Source organism: Myiozetetes cayanensis, unplaced genomic scaffold (assembly GCF_022539395.1).
Source record: "Myiozetetes cayanensis isolate MyiCay16 unplaced genomic scaffold, myiCay2020 scf2-11, whole genome shotgun sequence".
Taxonomy (NCBI): Eukaryota; Metazoa; Chordata; class Aves; order Passeriformes; family Tyrannidae; genus Myiozetetes; species Myiozetetes cayanensis.
Window position 1 is genome coordinate 78,669,131 of NW_026087411.1, and position 20,032 is coordinate 78,689,162.

Consider the following 20,032-nt stretch of genomic DNA (forward strand, 5'->3'; position numbering starts at 1 on the left):
CCAGTTTCTTCTAGCAAAATAACACTTTTTGGAGTTGTAATTATTTTGGTGAGATTTTTTTTTTTGGCTGAAAGGGAGGAAACCCACATTTGTAATGAAGTGCCCAGACTTACCATGATGAATCCTACTTGGCAAACAGGAAAAATGAGCAGAGGATTGTCAACTTTTGGGAAAAGTCTTCTGTTGAGCAGGGCTTTAAGTGCTTTAAAGCTTGTTTGGTTTTGTTTGTTTGTTGGTTTTTTAAATGCACTGGGAATGAGACAGAGGATTTAGTTACTACGTAACACTTTTTTAATGTGAAGGACAAAGTAAGATAATGTTATCAGTATGAGTACAAGCAGGACTTTAGCTGCAGGAAGTCATTAGCAATGGCCCTACTACAAAGATTAAAAAGCACAGCGATTTTTAGGTTAATTTTAGAAACTTAATTATAGAAATGGGCACCCAAGGATGTTTGGTTTGGCAAGAAATGATCAACAGAATTTTATCACCAAGAGAGGTAAAATGTATTAACTCATAATTGGTGAGAAAGGATAAATTCCTGTTTCAGTTGTGTAAGTTAGATTTGTGTTCATTTTTCTAGCAGATCTTCAAATCAGATAATTACACAAAGCACCAGTCCAGTTCAAAAGCAAAACATTCTTCCTCCGCCCTGTCCCTGTCTTCTCAGACAAACAATGCCCCCTGCCCCTGGTTCAAAAATCCCCAAAACCAACTTGACGTAAGAGGTTGGTCTGAAATTTGATAGTGTTCTCTTGGATTATGAAAGTAGTTGAGTCTTTTTGAGGGTGAATGGTGGAATTACTGTACTCACTATCCATCATGTGACAAGATTTCCAGCAAGTCCCCCATCTCACCCTTCACAGTGACCAGATACTCTGCTCTTGGAAATGTAACTTCATGGAATGCAGTCTGTGGAAATACACATGCAAACCCCATTGATGAACACCTTTGCTGAGGCAAACCTCATGTTTTAGTCAGATATAGCAAACTAGAGATATTTTCACCTGAGCTTATTCTCAAATGCTCAACCTATTTTGCTAGCCGAGTGTTGCAAAGTTTTCTGGCTTTGTCAGAATATTCCTTCTGAAATATTACATTCACAGATTTTACAGTACATCCCAAAGACTTATGTGCACTATTAATACTGATGAGAATTTGTGTGCTAGGATGACCAGTACTAACACAAAAATACAGAAGTTAGTCCTGAAATAGGGAAATGTGTAGTTTTTCAGAATGCATCATGTAGTATAGTAAGATATATGTCAACTTATACCCCTCCAGATGACTGTAAATAATGTATGTAACAGTGAAAGCTATTAACATGTATACAAAAAAAAAAAAAGGAATTAAGTTTCAGGTCACAGTAAAATAATGTCATATAATTTAAAATTTCCCAATGTAATTTTCTGTAATATCACTTTGAATGATTCTCAGTGTATTTGGCCAGCATTGTTGTTGTGCTTCAAAATTACAGTGTACTCTATTCTTGTATTTATTTGAGTTCTTCATTATCTTGGCCTTAGGTGGCTAAGTAGTGTTAAAGTTCCTGTTTGGAAGTGTAGCAGTTGAGACCAGGCAACCTTATCTCTGTTCTACACCCTATTTCTCAAGCTTTTACTAAGAGGATATGTTGGACTGAAAACTAACACCTAAATGAAACCCAGAATGCTTACCATGACTTCTCTGTGTCCAAGTTAACTAAACACCAAGTTAACTAAACACTGTTGCCTTCTGTGTACAGAAATTGTGAGAGGGTACTTTTATTCTTAAAGCTGCATGTTTAAAGTTTCAGCCTAAAAACCAAAGATCTCAAATTATAAATAGTTGTGTCCAGTTTCTGCCTTGGAGCTCTGGCATTTGAAAATTGTAGTGTTTAAGAGACCAGTGTCAATTTGAGATTTAAGGAGCAGTGGCCTTCTAGTAATGAATCAGCTGTGAGTAAAAATAGTGGTTTTCATTTGATGTGCAATATTGTGATTTTGGGAGAGCAATCCGACATGGAATCATGGAGCTTCACAGTACATCATGGGATCTTTCTTCAATTCTTAGGAATTCACCTTAGCATGAGCATAGAGGAGGTAAGGAAGTCAGGGGTAATGTGTCCATCACAAGAGAATGGTAATGGAAAGTTTATGGTGAGTAAAGGCTGTAGAAACAAATCAAGGAGAAAAGTAAGGGAGTAAAATAAAAGAAACTGAGTGGGCAAAGACCTACCTTTTACAAATTTTAATCCACATTGTTATCAGTGAGGCTTGTTGTTACTTAGCTTTTTGATTTTGCTGTAGTCTATCAAGAATAAACCACAGCAGCATTTTAGAAAGAACCAAAGGAAACTAAGAGAATAGACTGATGGATATACGTAGTGTATATATGGCTCTAGATGTCTATACAGGAAAAGTCTTAGGAGGAAGGGAAAATAAAAATTGAATTTCAGTGATTGGGAGAGACTTATACTGGAGTACTTTAGGAAAACGTGCCAATAATCAATCTTGGTTGTCTCTTTCCGTGATAAATTTTGTATTGAATTCTGATGCTTATCATGTGTAGCTTCTGCAAAAGTCAATCTTCAGGAATGCTGATGGAATCCTTTAACTCAGTGTCTTTTACTTACTGTTTCTGTGACATCTGGTTTCTAGAAAGTGGTAACACTTCCCATTGTGTTACAAGAGATGCCTGTGTCAAGAAAAACAAATGATGCTTCAGGACATTTAAAAGCATTTTTTTTAATTGTAACTTTCTTCAGTCTGAACTGTGATGTTGATTGTTATTAATAGCAACTCAAAATCTGACATTGCTGTCTCACCACTTCCATCTCACATGCTAAAATCAAATTCATGGAAAGGAAGCTGTATCCTAGTGAAATAAGCCTGCCTCTGGCCTCAACTCTTTGAGAGGCCATGGAGCAATCACTGATTTTTCTTTTCTGTTTTGTTGGGTTCTTTCTTTAAAGAACAACTGAGACGATATAAAATTATCATAGAATATACAGAGTTGGAAGGGTCCTATCAGGACCATAGAGTCCAACTCCTGGCCTAGCAAAGGACCCCCCCAAGAATCACCACGTGCCTGGTGGCTTTGTCCAAACGCTTCCTGAACTCTGCCAGGCTTGGTGCTGTGACCACTTCCCTGGGGAGCCTATTCCAGTGCTCAACCACCCTCTGGGTGAAAAACATTTTCCTGATAGCCAATTTAAACCTCTCCAGACTCAGCTTCATGCCATTTCCTCAAGTCCTGTCATCGATCATGAGAGGGAAGTGATTGGTGCCTCCCTCTCTGCTTCCTGCCGTGAGGATGTTGAAGACCACAATGAGGTCGCCCCTCAATCTCCTCTTCTCCAGGCTGAACAAACCAAGTGACCTCAGCTGCTCCTCTAGACCCTTCATCATCCTCCTGGCCCTCCTTTAGACTACTCCCTAAGAGCTTAATGGCTTTTTTATATTGTGGTGCCCAAAACCACTCACAATATTCAAGGTGAGGCTGCCCCAGTGCAGAGCAGAGCGGGACAATCCCCTCCCTCGACTGGCTGCCTAATGCCCCTCAGGAAACAGTTGACCCTCCTGGCTGCCAGGGCACCGCTGACTCATGTTCAACTTGCTTTGGACCAGGACCCCCAGCTCCCTTTCTGCAGCACTGCTTTCGAACATCTCATTCCCAGTCTATACACGTAACCGAAGTCTGTTCTGAGAGGCTGTTAAATGAAACTGTGCGAGGGGCAGGATCCTACTACTCAGTCTTTGTCCTGTTTTAAAGTAATTAAAATGGTCCCTGGCACAGTTTTGGTCCTGTCTGGCTGCTTCTCAAGAACTCAGGAACTACTGAGCAGTTTTTAAGAGTAGTTTAAAGTTTAGCATTGCTCAGGAACCGTTCTTGTCAGATGTTCTGAGATCTCACAGTTCTCTTTTTAGAGAGTATGAACATGGTCAGATAGCTGATGGCTTCAGGGATGGAGATGAGGCCTTTGCCCTGTTGGTTCACCAGTGTGGATGCACCCAGAGTGTGTTCTAGTTTACATTCTTGGGGCTCACCTCTCTGAAGTTCAGAAAGTGTTGTTTTGTGAAATATCAGGTATTCTGCTATTAATGTGCCTTTAGGTGCTTAGGGCAGAGGACATGGAGGCTCCTTCCATGGAAAAGAAGAGAGGGAATAAGGTGAAATAAAAAATAATATTATATCATGATGTACTTTGATATAACAGACAGTAGAAGTCTGTTGTGGAGAGTTAAAGAAGATCCAAAAAGAATGAAAACTGGTATGCCACTTCTGCTTGCCTATGGAGAGGATGGTACCAGTATGGGAAAGATGTCATTGTCATCTCAAATCACTTTTGGCACGTGAAATGTTTCTGTAAGTGGGAATCAATTATAACACAGTTTTATCTTTTCTTACAACTTATTGACTTTTTTTTTCCTAAGAAAAATCTTTTTCTCACTGAAAAATGACAAAGTATTTAATAAAAATTCTTATGTTTATTTAGCTTTTAATATTCTAATTGAGGTGGGTTTCTCCCCACATTCATGTAACTGGCTATGTGTGAGCTCCACACACTTGAAATCTGGATTTTTCATATTCCTCTGAACATAAAAGGCTAATGGCACCCAACATTCCATATGGTGTTTAGTTTTAACAGAGTTCAGAGCTAAATCCCTGCAGTGCATGTTACTTTTCAACTTCTTGATTTGCCTCTGTATATAGTTGAGTTCATTAATGTGAACTCAGAGTAGCTGTATTGCACTAGCTCTTTCACCTGAATAGTGAATAAGAAGTTCAAATTTGATGGATAATTCTAGTGTAATAGAGGAAACTGACAGTTAATAGCCCCAGAAGCAAATACAGGCAAATCCAAATCCCTTTTTGTCTGAAACAATCCACAAGAGAAGGTGTCTTCGTTCTCCAGTCATCTTAGAGAGAGCTCTTCCTGAAAAACCTTGTTTTGAGAAGCTTTTTCTGAGATAATATTCAGTAGCTACATGTAAATGTATAGACACTAAACTTAAGCAACTATTTTTTTCCTTAGTTAAGTAATAAAAAGTAACACTGGCACGATGTAGGATCTAATTAGTGCATTCTTAGCAAAGATGCTGGAAGTGAATACTACTTTTCCTTTCTAACCCTGGCCTTTAAATTTTTAAACTCTAGCCAAGTTTTCATGAGACCAGATTGCAACGGTAAGAATAGACTGAATGCTTGAAAAAGAATAATTATTCAGATGTTTAGAAAGGAGATAGAATTTTGATTTGATTTCTTAATACTCTGTGCATTGACTTAAGATCAAGATTCCTCTGGTTGTCATTATACATAGCAATGCTGTTGCTATTAGATAAAATTTGTCATGGTAAATAGGTATGCTGGTCATAAATCCTGCTTACAGCCAATGTGCTCATTGAATTAATGCATGAAAAATGCTTGTTTTAAATCCCAGTAAAATATTACCCTGTCTGACTTTTCCATTACGAACTTTATTTTAAAACAATGTAAGAATCACAGCATGTGCTGTCTCTTACTTGCTAGCCTCTTAGCCTTATCTTAAAAATACTGTGAAAGTTTTGAGGGCACAATTAAGAGCTGCAGGTGTTTAATTATGTCTTTTCTGTTTACAAATGCACCTGGCTGCCAGTCACCCTTCCACTCTTAATTTTAATTCTGAGGTTCTATTTCAGAAGGTACCACCTGAAAATACAGATTCAAAAGGATGCCATACTCATGTTAGCTTTTGCACCCTCTCAATTATTTATTGCAGAGACTTACCTAACAAACACCCAAATGTTTGTAGTGGTTCTCTTACTGTGTGTTATGTTCTAGACATCTGTATATATTGCTTCATTCCTTCACGTCTCAGGGATGTCAGGTAAATAAAATGAGTGTCCACTCAGTTGTGTCTCACTTTGCCTTCTGGTCATTCTGGGAGAAGTTTGCTTTCTTTTCCTCCTCTGGTTTTTGTGATACTGTTTGTTGAGAGCAACAGCAGCTTGGCCAGGTAATGTGTTTCAGTATTGTGCAATTTCTGAAAGGGTAGCATTGCAGTATAGGAAGAGCAACAAATGGTGGGCCTGTAGGATGGAGAATCAACGCGGTAAGGGAGTGATGCTTTTGGGTCTATGGAGTTGGATTGGCAGAAATACATCTTAGCTAGTTGTCTTTTCAGAGTCTCAGTTCATCATTATTTGTCCATCATTAAAAACCTGACCTGAATGTCTGAGCAGCACAAGTTGCAAATCTTCATACCTCTTCTGTAAACTCAGACATTTAACTTATGTTTTCTTCACTGTTCCTCTTTGTGCTTGAGTAAAGTGCATTGCAACTGAAAAGTAACATTTCTATGCACTTTTGCATCTCTTTTTAAAAAATGTTTCCTTTGCTATGATGCATGTATAAAGGAAACTATTGCTCAAGAGTGATAATTAGTACATGCTGAACAGGATGTCTTTGCTGTTTTCATGTTCTTAATTTTGTATTTTTTGTCTAATAAGTTGCTTGTTGTTGGGGAGCATTGTTTAGTTGTAAGTAGTTTGAAACCTGACTGTTTTACTTGCTGGTCAGATTGTGTGAAAAAGACGTTGATTTCTTCCTTTCCCTTGCATCTCCGATCCTCCTTTTCCTGACCCAGGGGGCACTGTAGATCACAGTGAAGGTGGTTTGTTCTCCACATTTTCCAAAATAAAGAATGCTTAATAGAATATTATATAAAAGCAAAGGGAGCGTATTAAATTTTGTCATGTCTCGTTTCATTCTCCAAATGTAAGTGTTACTCTCATTAGAACCTTTTTGAATGGCAGATTATCACTAGTACGATTGTCAGAGGAAGAGACACAAAGTGTTGCTTCTGGGAGAGAGATACAGGACAAGCAGTTGTCCAAGAGTAACTTTAGAAGTTACCATGGTATTAAATCCTTTATATTTTTCAGGTGTTTGGGTTCTGTATGTTTTACTTGGTTACTCTGATGTGATACTTTCTCAGGAAACCATGAAACGTGCTCCGAAAAATCTAAAGTCAGACCTGAAAGTTTAAGTTGCATTGTAAATGAAAATAAACACAGTTTGGAGAATAATGTCCACAAACAAATTCTTTGTTCTTAGATGATCTCCTTAAAGAACTTTTCTCAGTGTCTTTGCTAAACATTTTTTTGCCTTTCATGTTTTTAGCCTTAAAAGCCCCTCACTTTTATTTGCAGTATCTTTTAATCTTGTTGTTATTTTAGGAACTGCTTATGATTAAATAGAAAAACTGTCTCCCTCATCTTGCATTTTAGAAGTCATTCCCATAGGAACTGCCAAGTGGAATTAAACCCAGCTTCTGTCTCAAACATATATACAGATTTCTCAAAAATGTGGCAGTAATCACAGCTGAAGTGGAAAGTGTGAAAAATTTGCAGTGGGGCAGGTTTTGCAGTTGCATTATCATGTCCAGTTTTCTATGTAGTGGGAATGAAGTCTAACACAGGGCTTTTCCTGTTAAATATAATTCAAAACAGAAAAAAACTATAAGCAAAATGGAGTATGATTGGGAATATATTGTATGGAAGCAGTGAGAGTGTGTTCAAATGTTGTCATATCTTATTTTCCTAACTTTGTTTTAATTACTCCTTTTCTGCAATTAACGTAGCCATAACATTTCATTTTTTTCATCTTTCTCCCTGTCTCTTACCTTCCCATCTTCTTCTTGTTTCTAGTGGAAAAAAACTAGATGAAAAAAATAGTCAAAGTTAATCGAAATGATGTACTAAATATGAAATAGCAATAGTGTTCAAGGTAGGTTTTATGAAGGTGAAAACAGGACCTCTCTAGTATTTTTTTTTTCCATACCGAATTGGGATTATTCAGCGTGGAGAAGAAAAGGCTTTGGGGAGATCTTATAGCACCTTCCAGTACCTAAAGGAGGCCTACTGGAGAGCTGGAGAGGGACTTATCACAAGAACCTGTAGTGACAGAACAAGGGGGAATGGCTTTAAACTAAAGGAGAGTAGGTTGAGATGAGATATTAGGAAAAAAATTATTCTCTGTAAGGGTGGTGAGGCACTGGAACATGTTGCCCAGAGAAGCTGTGGATGCCCCATCCCTGAAGTGTTCAAGACCAGGCTGGATGGGGCTTTGAGCAGCCTGATCTAGGGGGAGGTGTCCCTGCCCATGACAGGGTGGTTGGAACTAGATGATCTTTAAGGTTTCTTCCAATCCAAACCATTCTGTGATTCTAATACGTTTGAATAGCCTGACTGAGTGTTATGATCTAGGAGAGAACGTGAAGGCCGTATCTTCATTCTTTCTAGAATATTTCTCTTACTTAAAAGAAATATGAAGAAAAAGACTACTTTTCTTTTGAAATGAGTATTATATTAATCAGTATTTCTTATTCATAAGCTAACCATGCACACATTTCTTAAAGGAAGGTTGTGTATTGAAATGATAGATATTTGCAAGTCTTCAGGAGTATAACATCTATTACAAGCTGGTACTTAATTTTTAGTTCTATCACAATTTAGGAAACATAGGTAGTTCCTTTCCTAAGATAGTATTTGTGAATAAGTGCTGATTGTTACTGCTCTTTTTTTTGTTCTCATTTCTAGTTTTTAGGAGCCTTCATACTTACTGTACTAGACACTCTTATTTTAAATACCGTGAAGTGATTTATATTCTAAAAACATCAGTGCCAGAATCTTTTCAAGTATGAAATACCTTGAATAATGTCTTTAAGATGAAGGAATTTTCCCACAGTTCTTTAATTCACTGGAGTGATAATTCTTTGTCTAAAGACAGCCGTGTGAAAACCCATAGTATCTGTTCCTATGAAGAGTCATTGTGAATGGCTGGTAGAAAGGAAGGCAGTGTGAGGTGAGTAGAAGCAGACAGAGAAAATAGTGACTGGATCATCTGTTGCAATTAAGATTAAAAATGCCTCCATACTATATGCAACAAAAGCACTAGGAAGAACAACTGGAAAAAACAGAAAGAGTCAAATCCTGTTTGACTTTGCGGGTAGCCTAAATTCAGTGTAAAATGAATAATTAAAATTTATATTCTCATATTCAATATTTTTTTGTGTAAATATACGATGGTGATGATGAGATGTCTATTTTATAGTTACGGGCTATTAGAACTATGATTTTTACTTCTATAATTGAAATGGGAAGTTCATCTACTCCTCGGATTACCTGAGGGGGAGGCAGCTGGTCTAGGCAGAACAGAATTCCTTTTGCTTCCAATCGTTTATGTCTCAGTAAAATCCCCGTATTGAGTTCTGTTTTTGAGGGCTCAGAAAGATTTCTAAATGAAGTCACTGTACATGCAATCAAGCAATGAATTGGACTGAGATGTCTATGCTCCCAAAATAGAAGCTACTAAGCTTTCGTTGCCTAACTGGGGCTTTGTAATCAAAAGATGGGGCTTAGGGTTCATGCATGCTAGATGCATGTTTCCATAAGTCTGCCTTTGTATTGCCCACTGTTAGTGGTGAGAATCATGATTTAGTCACTTCAACTGATGATAGTAAATATTCTGCTTTGTATATGTTACCTTTACACTGGTGATGCAAACTTATCATCCACTTGAAATTACAGAGTTTTATGGGTTTTTTCTCGAATTTGTTTTGAATTTTGAGCAATCCAAGAAGAGTAAGGAAGGGAGAAATGTTTTGTATTACAATCTACTTTTTCTGTTTTGATTTTATCTCTTTACTCACAGCTTTGATAGTCCTGCTGTTTCATTCAATTTATGTTTGCTAATAAAAAACCCCTGTGGAGCTGTATTTGTATGTTCTGTTGCACCTTAGTGTTAACCATTGTCTACAAACTTCCTTCCTTTGTTGATTTGTACGTTATTTATATTCAGTGATTATTTTTTTAAGGAAATACCAGTAATTTAATATATGTCATAAGCAATCTTTTTAATAGATCTGATCCTCCAAACAATCTTTGTTCTTTGGTAAATCAAAGTGATATTCCATTTTATAGACTATCAGCATATAATAGTAATTATGGTCCTGCTGCACGTTGGTTGTATTGTTACAGTTGAAACAATATTTCACATGTTGTACCTCACTGATGCCAAGATAAATTTTAGAAACCATTTTGAGACTGCTGAATACCTTGCCATTGTCATATCGGATTTGAATATTTGAGTGATAAAAATTAGAAAAAAACCCCAAATTTTAAAATTTATTTTTAGATTATATTGATTGTCCTGCCTTTTGCCTTTTAGAAATGAAAAACCTAAGGATCATAATTCTATAAAATTTTTAATTTCTCTAATACTTTACTTTTAATCCTGCTTTAAAAAGAAAGATTCACAGGAAATGAAAAAAACCTTTTAGGTGATTGAATATAGTAATATTATTTGGAAACTCAAACAGCAGCTTCAGATTGTTTTTATATAAGACTATGCATGTAAAAAAATCTGCATCAATAAAATGATGATCAGAAGAAATAAGTGCCAGATCATTAATATAAAATGCAAAATATTAGGCTGCGTGGTCTTCAGAAGATGGGAGAACTAATAATGGGCTTTCATTGGAAATGCAGATGTCAGCTGTGGGTGCCTGGAATTGTCAATAATAGTGTTAAACACAGGGTAGAATATCAGGCTGAACTTATCCTTTATTCTTCTCTCAAAATCATTAAAGCCAAGGCAGTTGTGACATATGTTCTGCTATGGCTCAATAAGTGAAGATGTGCATGGAACGTATATATGCGTGTGTTCTGAATTATTCATGTCTCAGGTACTGCTCTGGAGAAGCAAATGGAGCGTGCTTTGCTGGTAGGTAGGCTTCAACCATATCTCAGTGAGGAAAAGAATAAATATTCTCAGTTTATCCCAGACTGTGCCAGTTATCTGCCTATATAGAGGCCCAGGTGTTATTTTTCTTTTTAATAAAGCTGCATTGGGAAAAAAGCCAGATAAATACCAATATCAAAGAGAGAGTACTTTCTTGGTATGTAGCACCTACACAGCACGTTGTCTGCATCCATTAGATAAAGGACTTTCTCTGCAATGCTCATGGAATTTGCTGAGCTGTAGCCACCAGGTCAGCCATAGAGAGAGGGGAAGGGAAACTTAAACGTGGGGGTAATAGTAGATCCTCCTTTCTCCTTGAAGAGGGAGTGGCGGGGTGTGCAGCAGAAATCATGTTATCATCTTACCTCTGTCTCAGCAATTCCTACCGTCCTCCTATGTATAATGACCTGGGATCTGAGTTACTCACCAGATGTAGCACGAGGTTGTGACTTCAAGGTCAAGGTGTCTGTGAACTTGGTGGAGGGCAGGAGCACAGTCTGACACTTGTACAAATTCAGTCTCTCAGCAATTTGAAACATTGTTATAGGAGCTGTGGTTTTGGTGGGTGGGTGTGTTTTTCTTGGTGATGGACTTTTTGTTTGTTTATTTGTTTGTTTGTGCTTTGTTTCTTTTTGATCTCCTGTCTTCTGCCATCCGCTCAACACAATGGATATTAAATGATTTGCAGACCCTGTTTTTTGGTGATTTTAAACATGTATTTTTTTGGTGGTACACTAGGTTCTTATGTGACATTATGTGTGAGTTCTGCTAAGAAGTTAATTTCAAGAACATAAGTTTAAATTTAGAATGTTGAGTCCTGGATGGATTTTGAAGTTCAGTAGGAATCTCATTTTATGTTCTGAAGTTGTGTGGAGGATTGTGTTTAAAATCAAAACCATATTTTAAAGTGCCACATCTATTGTAAGCCCACTCCATGCTGTGACCTTAGTGCAATGCATGGTGTTTAAACAGGTGAAAAGAGCTCAGCTGCTCAAGGAAAAGGTGTTGATTCAACAGATGACTCTTCTCTTAAGTCTTGTATAAGTGATATTTTGCTTTAGGATACATTTAATTTGCAGTGAGAGGTACGTGTAAATTTCTAGCATAGATAGGAGACAGATGCTATTTTTTAATTTTGTTTTACCCTTTGCTAAAAAAACTTGGTTTAGGTTAAAAATGTCCAGAACCGGAATTATCATGTAACGTACTCCAGTAACTATGCACTTGAGCAGTGGTGACCCTCATCCTTCTTGAACAAGTAAAAACTTACATACTGAAATAAAATCTCAAACATCTGAACGTTTAAATTAATAAAACATCAATATTGCTTAAAAACATGCTATTATGTAATGGATGGGTTTAGATTATACATGCATCAATGTCTTAGGTTTTGACAACTTTTAAATGTGTGCTTTGTACACTAAATAATCTCTTCCTGTTTTTGTCAAGGTCTGAATTATTTATTACAGCCTATGTTACCCTCCTACTTATTTTCTAAAAGCTAGAATTTTATCGCTTCAAGTTTTTTGATATGTCTGGGATAAATACATTTTTTATTAGCAACATTTTTCAAAATTATGGCAACTGTCTAATAACAAAGAAAAAGCTGCCCTCCTCCAATATTACTTTTATTCAGTATGTCCTTCACTTAAATTCAATGCTATGCTAATTTTCCTATTGTTAATGTCCTGTGCTTTTGTGAGAATTAACTACTCCTTGACTTCTTAGTTTCTAGGCTGATGAAGAAGTTGCTCGGCAGCATTGTCTGTGTTTTCTCATCTCCTACAATCTTATGTCAACCTAGCTCTGACCTTTATGTGATGGAACCTAGCTGTAATATACCCTTCTGCTTAACAACCTTTGAAATAGAAATATATGATTGACAGAACTGCAGGAAATAATTAGTTCCAAGCAGATGAAAAAAGTAAAAGGATTATTTAAAGGAAAAGAAAGTGATTCAGCTGGTTTATGGTGCGTATGAAGTCATCCTAGCTTTTAATTTAACTGTTAAGAGATTGAAATAAATTTAAATCACTGTACAGAAGCATTTTCGAATGAGTCATTGTAAAAAAAGCTTTCTAAATAACTTTACTGCTTATTGGAAGCTCAAATATATGAAATACTAATTAGTTAATTTTACTCTTTCAGACCTACTAATAAATTACAGCTGAGTGGAAAAGCTTCTGTAGGAATGAGAGCATGTGCACTAGATCTGAAATGTACCTAGAGAATTATGGTATTCTTTGAAGTAATAAAAAATATGTATACACATTTCCCAGGAAAGAATTCTTCAATCAGTTCTTCGGTCAGTTGTTACAGGGGTCAAGATATGTTTTCTGTGTTTTAATTAGATGTGCAAACCAGGATAAGCTCAGTCACTGTACAGATGAGTACTCAAATATGCTGTACATGGGGGGAGAAAGAAAGAAGGAAAGATTTGTCTGTGGCACTTAAAAATCTGTAGATCATGCAGCTGTATTCTGTGGCAAATGAGTAAAGAGTAAGCCACTCTCCTGCGCCTGGGATTTTTCCATACTCTAATTTTCCATTTATTTGAATGGCTCTTTACTAACAACACCTTCATGTTTGAAAGGAAGACAATGCTAAAGGCAGTGGTTAACACCAGCTAAGCTTTCTTTTTCACAATTATGGATCAGTGAACAGAGATTAGGAGACATTTCACCCATGTTGTCTGTCACAGGCTTTGTACAGGACGTGCTTCCCCCTCAGAGTGATGTTGGCTTTTCTGCCTGTTCCTATATAGACTGAAGCAGAGTCCTGAAAGAAAGTGGTTGTGAATTACATGTAGTTTGGTAGCAATTTGTAGTTCTTAAAGCTATTGTCATGAACAACTGAGGACTTTTGTTAGAGGTCTTGTAAGGACCTAATGCTAGGGAAGAAATGTAAGACAAACTTAATGCCCCTTTGGGAGCATGAAATGCAGAAGATTCTGGTGAAAACCAACATGAGTTTGGAAAGAACTGATAAAATTCGTGTTGGTCTAAAATTGGCACTCTGTTTTTCTCCTAATTGAGATATCTGTTCAGATATTACTTATTATATCTCTTACTTTTGTATGCCTCATTGGAATGCAATTTTGCCATTTATTTTGTTGGCATTCTTTCCAGTTGACCAGTTCAGATCCTTTCTTATGCATGTTAGAGCACGGCTTTTTGTCTTCTAGCTGCAGAAAACACCTGGGTGCCAATTCTCCTACTCAGCTGTACTGTTACCATTAATGATTTGAGTCCCATGTCTCCTCAATTTCCTGTACTCATTGCTTTCAATTTTTGAAAAATCTGGTTTGGAAGCCAAGGCTCTCTGAGCTTATTCCCTATCAGTTGTGAAAGGAATGGGTTTTGAAAACTATTTTCTTCTGTGAATGGGGGGGCTAAATGAAGGATAATCTCAGGTAAATAACTTTCAGTGCTGTATCATGTTTGTAATAATGCAAATCTACAACTTTTGTGCCATATTGCTGCAAAAGTGGCATGTCTGATTGAAAAGAGCTTTAGAATTTATAAGTTGACAGTTACTTATTTTGTTCTAGTGATATCCACAGTGTGTTTTCCTTACGATTTAATGTTCAAAATATAATGAACTCCATTACAAGCCATTATTAATCTGACAAATGCGCATTTTGAATGCTCATACTTATCTGGCGCAATACATCAAATGTATTAAGAGAATGTAAAGCTACTGTTTTATTTTACATCTTGAAAGGTCAGAGTATGCTACTGAGACTTAGCAAAGGGCTTTTACTACCTTTTTGTGCCTGAGCCATCACATATCTTGCAGGTCTTTGTAACCATTGTTTACTGGCACGTTTTCCCACTGCAGCTATATTTTTCTCTTTTCTATGACAGAAAAAATGAACATTTATTTAATTAATGTTTCTTTCAAGGCATCAATATATTATGTTTGAAGCAAGGAATTCACTTAACTGTGTAAATACCATTTTTGCGTTTTCATTAAAGTTTTTCCTCTACTCTGTTACAGGAGAGAAGGAGGCCTGGTCCCCCCTTGCCCGGGCCAGACTTGGCCAAGGGTGGGGGGTGCTCACCCAGGCCCAACAGGGCTGGCTGCTACACTGGCTCTCCTGTTTTCTTCTGCGCCACAACCTTCTCTTCCATTTTCTGAAATGTGTAATTGGCAGAGGCATTACTAAAAGTTTTGATTGGTTTTGCTCTGGAAATTCACCTGGAAAAACTATGTTCAGCCCCTGGGGCGGGCGCTGGTCAGCAAACCCACGACAGTATCTGTAGGATTCTAAATGTTGAGTGAGGAAAACTTAGACTGTTCAAATAATTTGGTGTTTTGTTTTAATAGTGGTTTTTGTAACTTGGCAGGGACAGCCTGTTGGAGACTGCGATTTTAATGTTCGACTTTCATGTATAGAGAAAGAGATTATATTTCCACGACATGAAAAGATGAAAAGTGGTCTTATTGACAAAGCACAGGAACCCTTCAGTGTTCGAAACAAACCGTTTTTTGACATCTACACTTCAAGAAAGGTAAGCTTGATTTCAGTTGTTTTATGTTGTGGCACTGGAGGCAGCAAAGCAGTGATAGGCATAGGTTTTCCCTCAACTTTTTTGTTGTTGTTTCCAGCCAATTCCTCTGCTAACCAAGTGTTCAGCTATGACTGGGGGCAACTGGCAGCTTAGGATTCTTTGAGAAGTGGTTTTAGGCTACCTCTTCCCGCTCAACTGCTATTTTCTCATATTTAAAACAGGTACTTCGGCAAAACCTGATTCTTTAGTTTCATAATGTTGAATGATGATATAGAATTTAAGAGTTTTAGGTTGGAAATGTCTCTGTGCTCAAGGGAATGTCTGAGAGCTATATTGTTCACATGATCCGCCTTCTTAGGTAAGAATATAATGTTCTTTTTACTTCCAGTCCCCATTTGGCCATAGGATAAGAATCGTGAGCTGTGCTGGAACTCCTGCTTCATGTTCAGCAGTGATGATTAAGAACCTATTCTAGTTCATGTCTTCACATTTTACTTATTAAAATACTGCCCTAGGTCTTCTGAAGTAATGCATATGGCTTGCAGATACATATATATGAGTTCCTATCTTTCATAGCGCTCCCTTCAGTATAGACATGTCCTAACATTCTGTAAAATACTTTTGTTCTCTTCTGTGAATTAAATGGCTCCTGGATAATACTTTCTTCTAGAAGAACCTGTTTTTCTCAGCATGCTGTTATAAGTAGTCCCGTGTCTCATTAGCACAGAGCAATGAACAGCAGATTGTCGGTTTTCATTTCCTTTTGTTGTTTCCTTGATCCTGTTGCAGGTAATGAATCTTGCTCCAAGAGGAGCAGTAATTGTATTTTGGATAACCAGGAGTGGCTGAAAAGTAAATAAAGAGATAAAGCATAAGCTGAACTTTCAAAAAAAAAAAAAAAAAAGGCAGAGATTAGCAGTCTTTGGAAAATTTAAGTCATGAACAACAAACATGAAAGAGGTTTGTGTAGATAAAGCACTATAAATGTTGTGATCACTTCTCTGTGTTGTTGCATTTTGGGTTGTCTGTTTCAGACCAACACTGTGAATGTGAAGTAAATTTTTCATGGGGTGGGGAGGAAGGCTGTTTGTCTGGAACATGTAAGTTTGAGCTGGAAATTAAAGGAAACTAGAACAAAAGGTACATGTCTTGCAAAAGGTTTTTTACATGATTTTTTAGTTTCTTGAAGAGTTGTGAAGTTCCAGGTTGTGTAACCTCATTTAAAAATTGCAAAAAGAATGTGATTGGAAGCGTTCTTAGAAAAACTTCTAGTGAAACACATCTGTGAGCAAATGTCATGCTAGTTAAATCTAATTGCCAGCACATGACTAGTGAAATGATCCTCCACTTGCCAAAACCTAGGAAATAAAAATTATTCTCAACGGCTCTCTTTTTTTTCAGTCTGAAGGAGATTTCTGAATTGTCCATGTGCATTCCACTGTATGGGATTTTAACAGTTTGGACTGAGGCACTTTTTAAAGTCAGAAATGAAATTATGCTTTTTACTCGCCTTTTCCTGTCCTTCTCAAACTCTGAGCATAAGCACTTTAAGACAGCGACTGTCTTATTACCCAGCGGTAAAGCATCAAATATGTTGGTGATGGCAAAAAAAAATTACACATGGCTAGAATTGTTTTTTCATAATAAATTTATAACTACTTTTAACATAAGATTTCTACAATATTTTTTCGTTTTGTTCCTGTCTTTGCCATCAGGTTTGATTAGCTTGTGAATTACAAAATGAAGTAGTTACCTGGCCAGTTTTCTTGATTTTTGTAAAGAATATTCCTGAATGCAGCAGGAGGGACATAAAGAGCAGGAGGGGTAGAGTTATTTGCAACACAGAGTGAATACCTATTGTTATTTTTCTCTTACATTAGTAATTTCAAACATTTATGCTTTCCCTACTCTGTACATGTATTAGCCCAAATTGGTAGGAAAATAAAGCAAGTAGGAGTAACATCCTGGGTTTTATCAAATTATATGTTTTGAAAGATTCTTTTGATCTAGGTTTCTTTTTGTCAGTAAATTTTTCCACCAGTTACAGTGAATAAAAGTCAATGGCTGGTTTCCACTACAGTTTTATAGTACATTTTCTTTCTCTGAGGATTCCTTTCCCTCAGAGAGTTTTGCTGCTTTTTTTTATGAGCAGTGAATATATCCTTCAAGCAGATACAGTGGTCACTTAGTTTGAGAAAGCAAGCCATCTGAAAGTGTGAAACACAGCTATCTTTTCTGGTTTTGTTACTTATCTCGTGCTTTTTAAAAGCAGTATTTGAAGATAATGGTAGCTTTGAAGTTCTGGCTAAAATACTAAGGACATTGCAGTCTGCATTTGAGATTATTATGTTGCAAATGCAGTTCAGTCAATAAATTGTCACCCTAATATGTTATCATCACCTTAAAAACATTTTGGGATAAGAGTATCTGTACATTTTTAATTATTTGGGGAATTTGGGTTTGATGTGGCTTCCTTGTTTTTTTTTGTTTTGTTTGTTTGGTTTGGTTTGGTTTTGGTGGGTTTTGTTTTGGTTTTTGTTTGTTTGTTTTTATTGGGGTGTTTTTTTCCTATTTGGTCTGGGTAGGTTTTTTAAGTGGTAATCATGACAGACTGAAGCTTTCTGCATTTTGGGTTTGAAATAGCCATGAATTTCCCATTTTTCTTTTTGTACAATGTACAAAAGAGATTGTAGAGATTTTTTTTGTCCTCTTACCTAGTGAAACATGTTCTTTTTACTACTACTGTCATAAAAGAAAGTTTCTTAGGAGGTTTAAAATCTAATCATTGTTTTCAACAAGAAGTTTTACGTCAATATTTAGGAACTGTTTGTGTGCCCTGTGATAACTGTAAGGAGATTTAGGTAGTAGTACCTTTATTGATGTGAAGTTTAATCTAAGACAATATTGGTAAATGTTTAAGAGAAATAATTATAGATTCAAAAGAGATTTCAAATATATGTCTGCTCCAAAAAGTAATTTTCTTAAAAATATATTCTCACAAGAATAATGAAAAGAATAATATTTAGACTAAGGATTATTGTTGCTCTTATTTTCCTCAAAAATACCTTTTTAATTTCATTACTTCTGTGAACTTGATAAGTGTGGATCCTGTAACACTTCAGTAAGATAATCAAAAAGGGATTGCATCTTCATATTTCATCATAACTTTGTGAATTTTTCATTATATATGGTCAGAATAGGCTATTTGTTTGAAGCATTACCCTATTCTGAGAGAGGACTATTTAAAAAGTGTTGCTTTGCCCAAAGGATCTTTATCCTGTTTTTATTCAGTCATCTCTGCAACTATAGCAACAAATATAGTGATGAATACCTCGTTAGTGTAGCAGGATGACTTCCTTTTGCATCAGTGATGAATGTCATGACAGAGTTTACCAGCTCTGTGTACAGCACAGCAAGGTCTGCAGGAAGATCTGCTATCCTAAGATTGACTCAGTGTATTTACCAATCTCTCTCCAGAGCTGGGGGGCACTGAATGGATGCTAAAGCACTGCCAAGTGGGACCTGCTTAGGTAGTTCTTTTCCTTATGATTAATTAGCCATTTTTCTTAGTTTTTCTTTTCCAAGAACAGTGGAAAGGATCTAACAGGATCCTTCCATTCTTGACTGGAACAAGCAGCTTTGTGGTGCCTCGTAAGTGGCTGGGGTTAAACTGTGACAAGATCCCTAAAGATTTACACCCTTGAGTGGTCTCAGAGAAACTGGGAGGGTTTTTTTAAGTGTGGGTTTCTTCCCTACCTTCTTCTCAGTGTGTTTCATTGAGAGTCATTAATTTCATTCAGACCACGCTCAAGGCTTGTTGTTTTCAAAGATCAATGGAGATAACAGTCTTTGGCCACCAGTAAGATGGATCTCTGATTGCATCAGCATATTCAAGACTGAAAATCCCCATACCACTGGTTAGAATGTCTTTCATCAAAATATTTGGAGTATGTTTTGGAGTTCTGGTTTTTTTGAAGTGTAACTGGGTTTTGCTTAGGGTCAAGAAAAGAATGAAGTGTACTTCATCACATTTTTGTTTTGAGGAGCTTCAATTTTTGAAAAATATTCCCAGGATGCAGTTTGAACCTCACAAAAATAAATATTGTAGACCTGTCTCTTCACAGCCACCCTTCATCATTCCTTTCTATGACCGGAGTTAAGACATTCCATTTCTTTCTTCTTATTAACAGTAATGTATCAGTACATGTGTATTAGCTTGTGTGGACTGTAGGAAGATTACTCAAAAGGCAAGGAGTCTCAGCACAATATTTAATACCAGAATAAATGGCTAAAACTTTTAATTATACCGGGAAAAATGAATGTTGTCCACATAGAATTAGTTATTTTTCAGTGAAAAAGTGAAAGTAATTACTTGAAACAGCAGTAAACTTTGTACTGTGTTATATAATATGTCCAATAATGAAATTGTTCTTAGAGTTATGGATTTGGGACTTTAATATCAGAGTTAGTATACTGACTGATTTTTTTCTAATCTGAAGATCAATTTACTGTGAAATGAAATGCATTTTTAAAGTGCAGTAATAAAGTATGGTAGCATTTAGAGTTGTACCTTCACATTTGTTGTTGGTACTAGATTTTGTAAATAAGGGACTGTATCTCTATAATATTGCCTTGTACATTATTTTAAGATGTTTTGATGGACTTTTTTATTTTTTGTAAGACTGGGTTTTGGTGGTAAGAGGAAGGAAAGAAAGGGATTGTCACTGTGGGACACATTGTGTAGTCTCAGAATA

At 36.5% G+C, this 20,032-nt stretch overlaps 1 protein-coding gene across 1 annotated transcript in view; it reads left to right on the forward strand.

Moving 5' to 3' along the window:
• The window catches only part of RNGTT (RNA guanylyltransferase and 5'-phosphatase), a 180,054-nt gene that overhangs the window by 53,145 nt on the left and 106,877 nt on the right, over window positions 1–20,032 (forward strand). Inside the window, exon 11 of the mRNA XM_050315090.1 lies at window positions 15,114–15,278. Coding sequence (XP_050171047.1) covers window positions 15,114–15,278 — 165 coding nt within the window. The remainder of the gene's footprint in view (window positions 1–15,113; window positions 15,279–20,032) is intronic.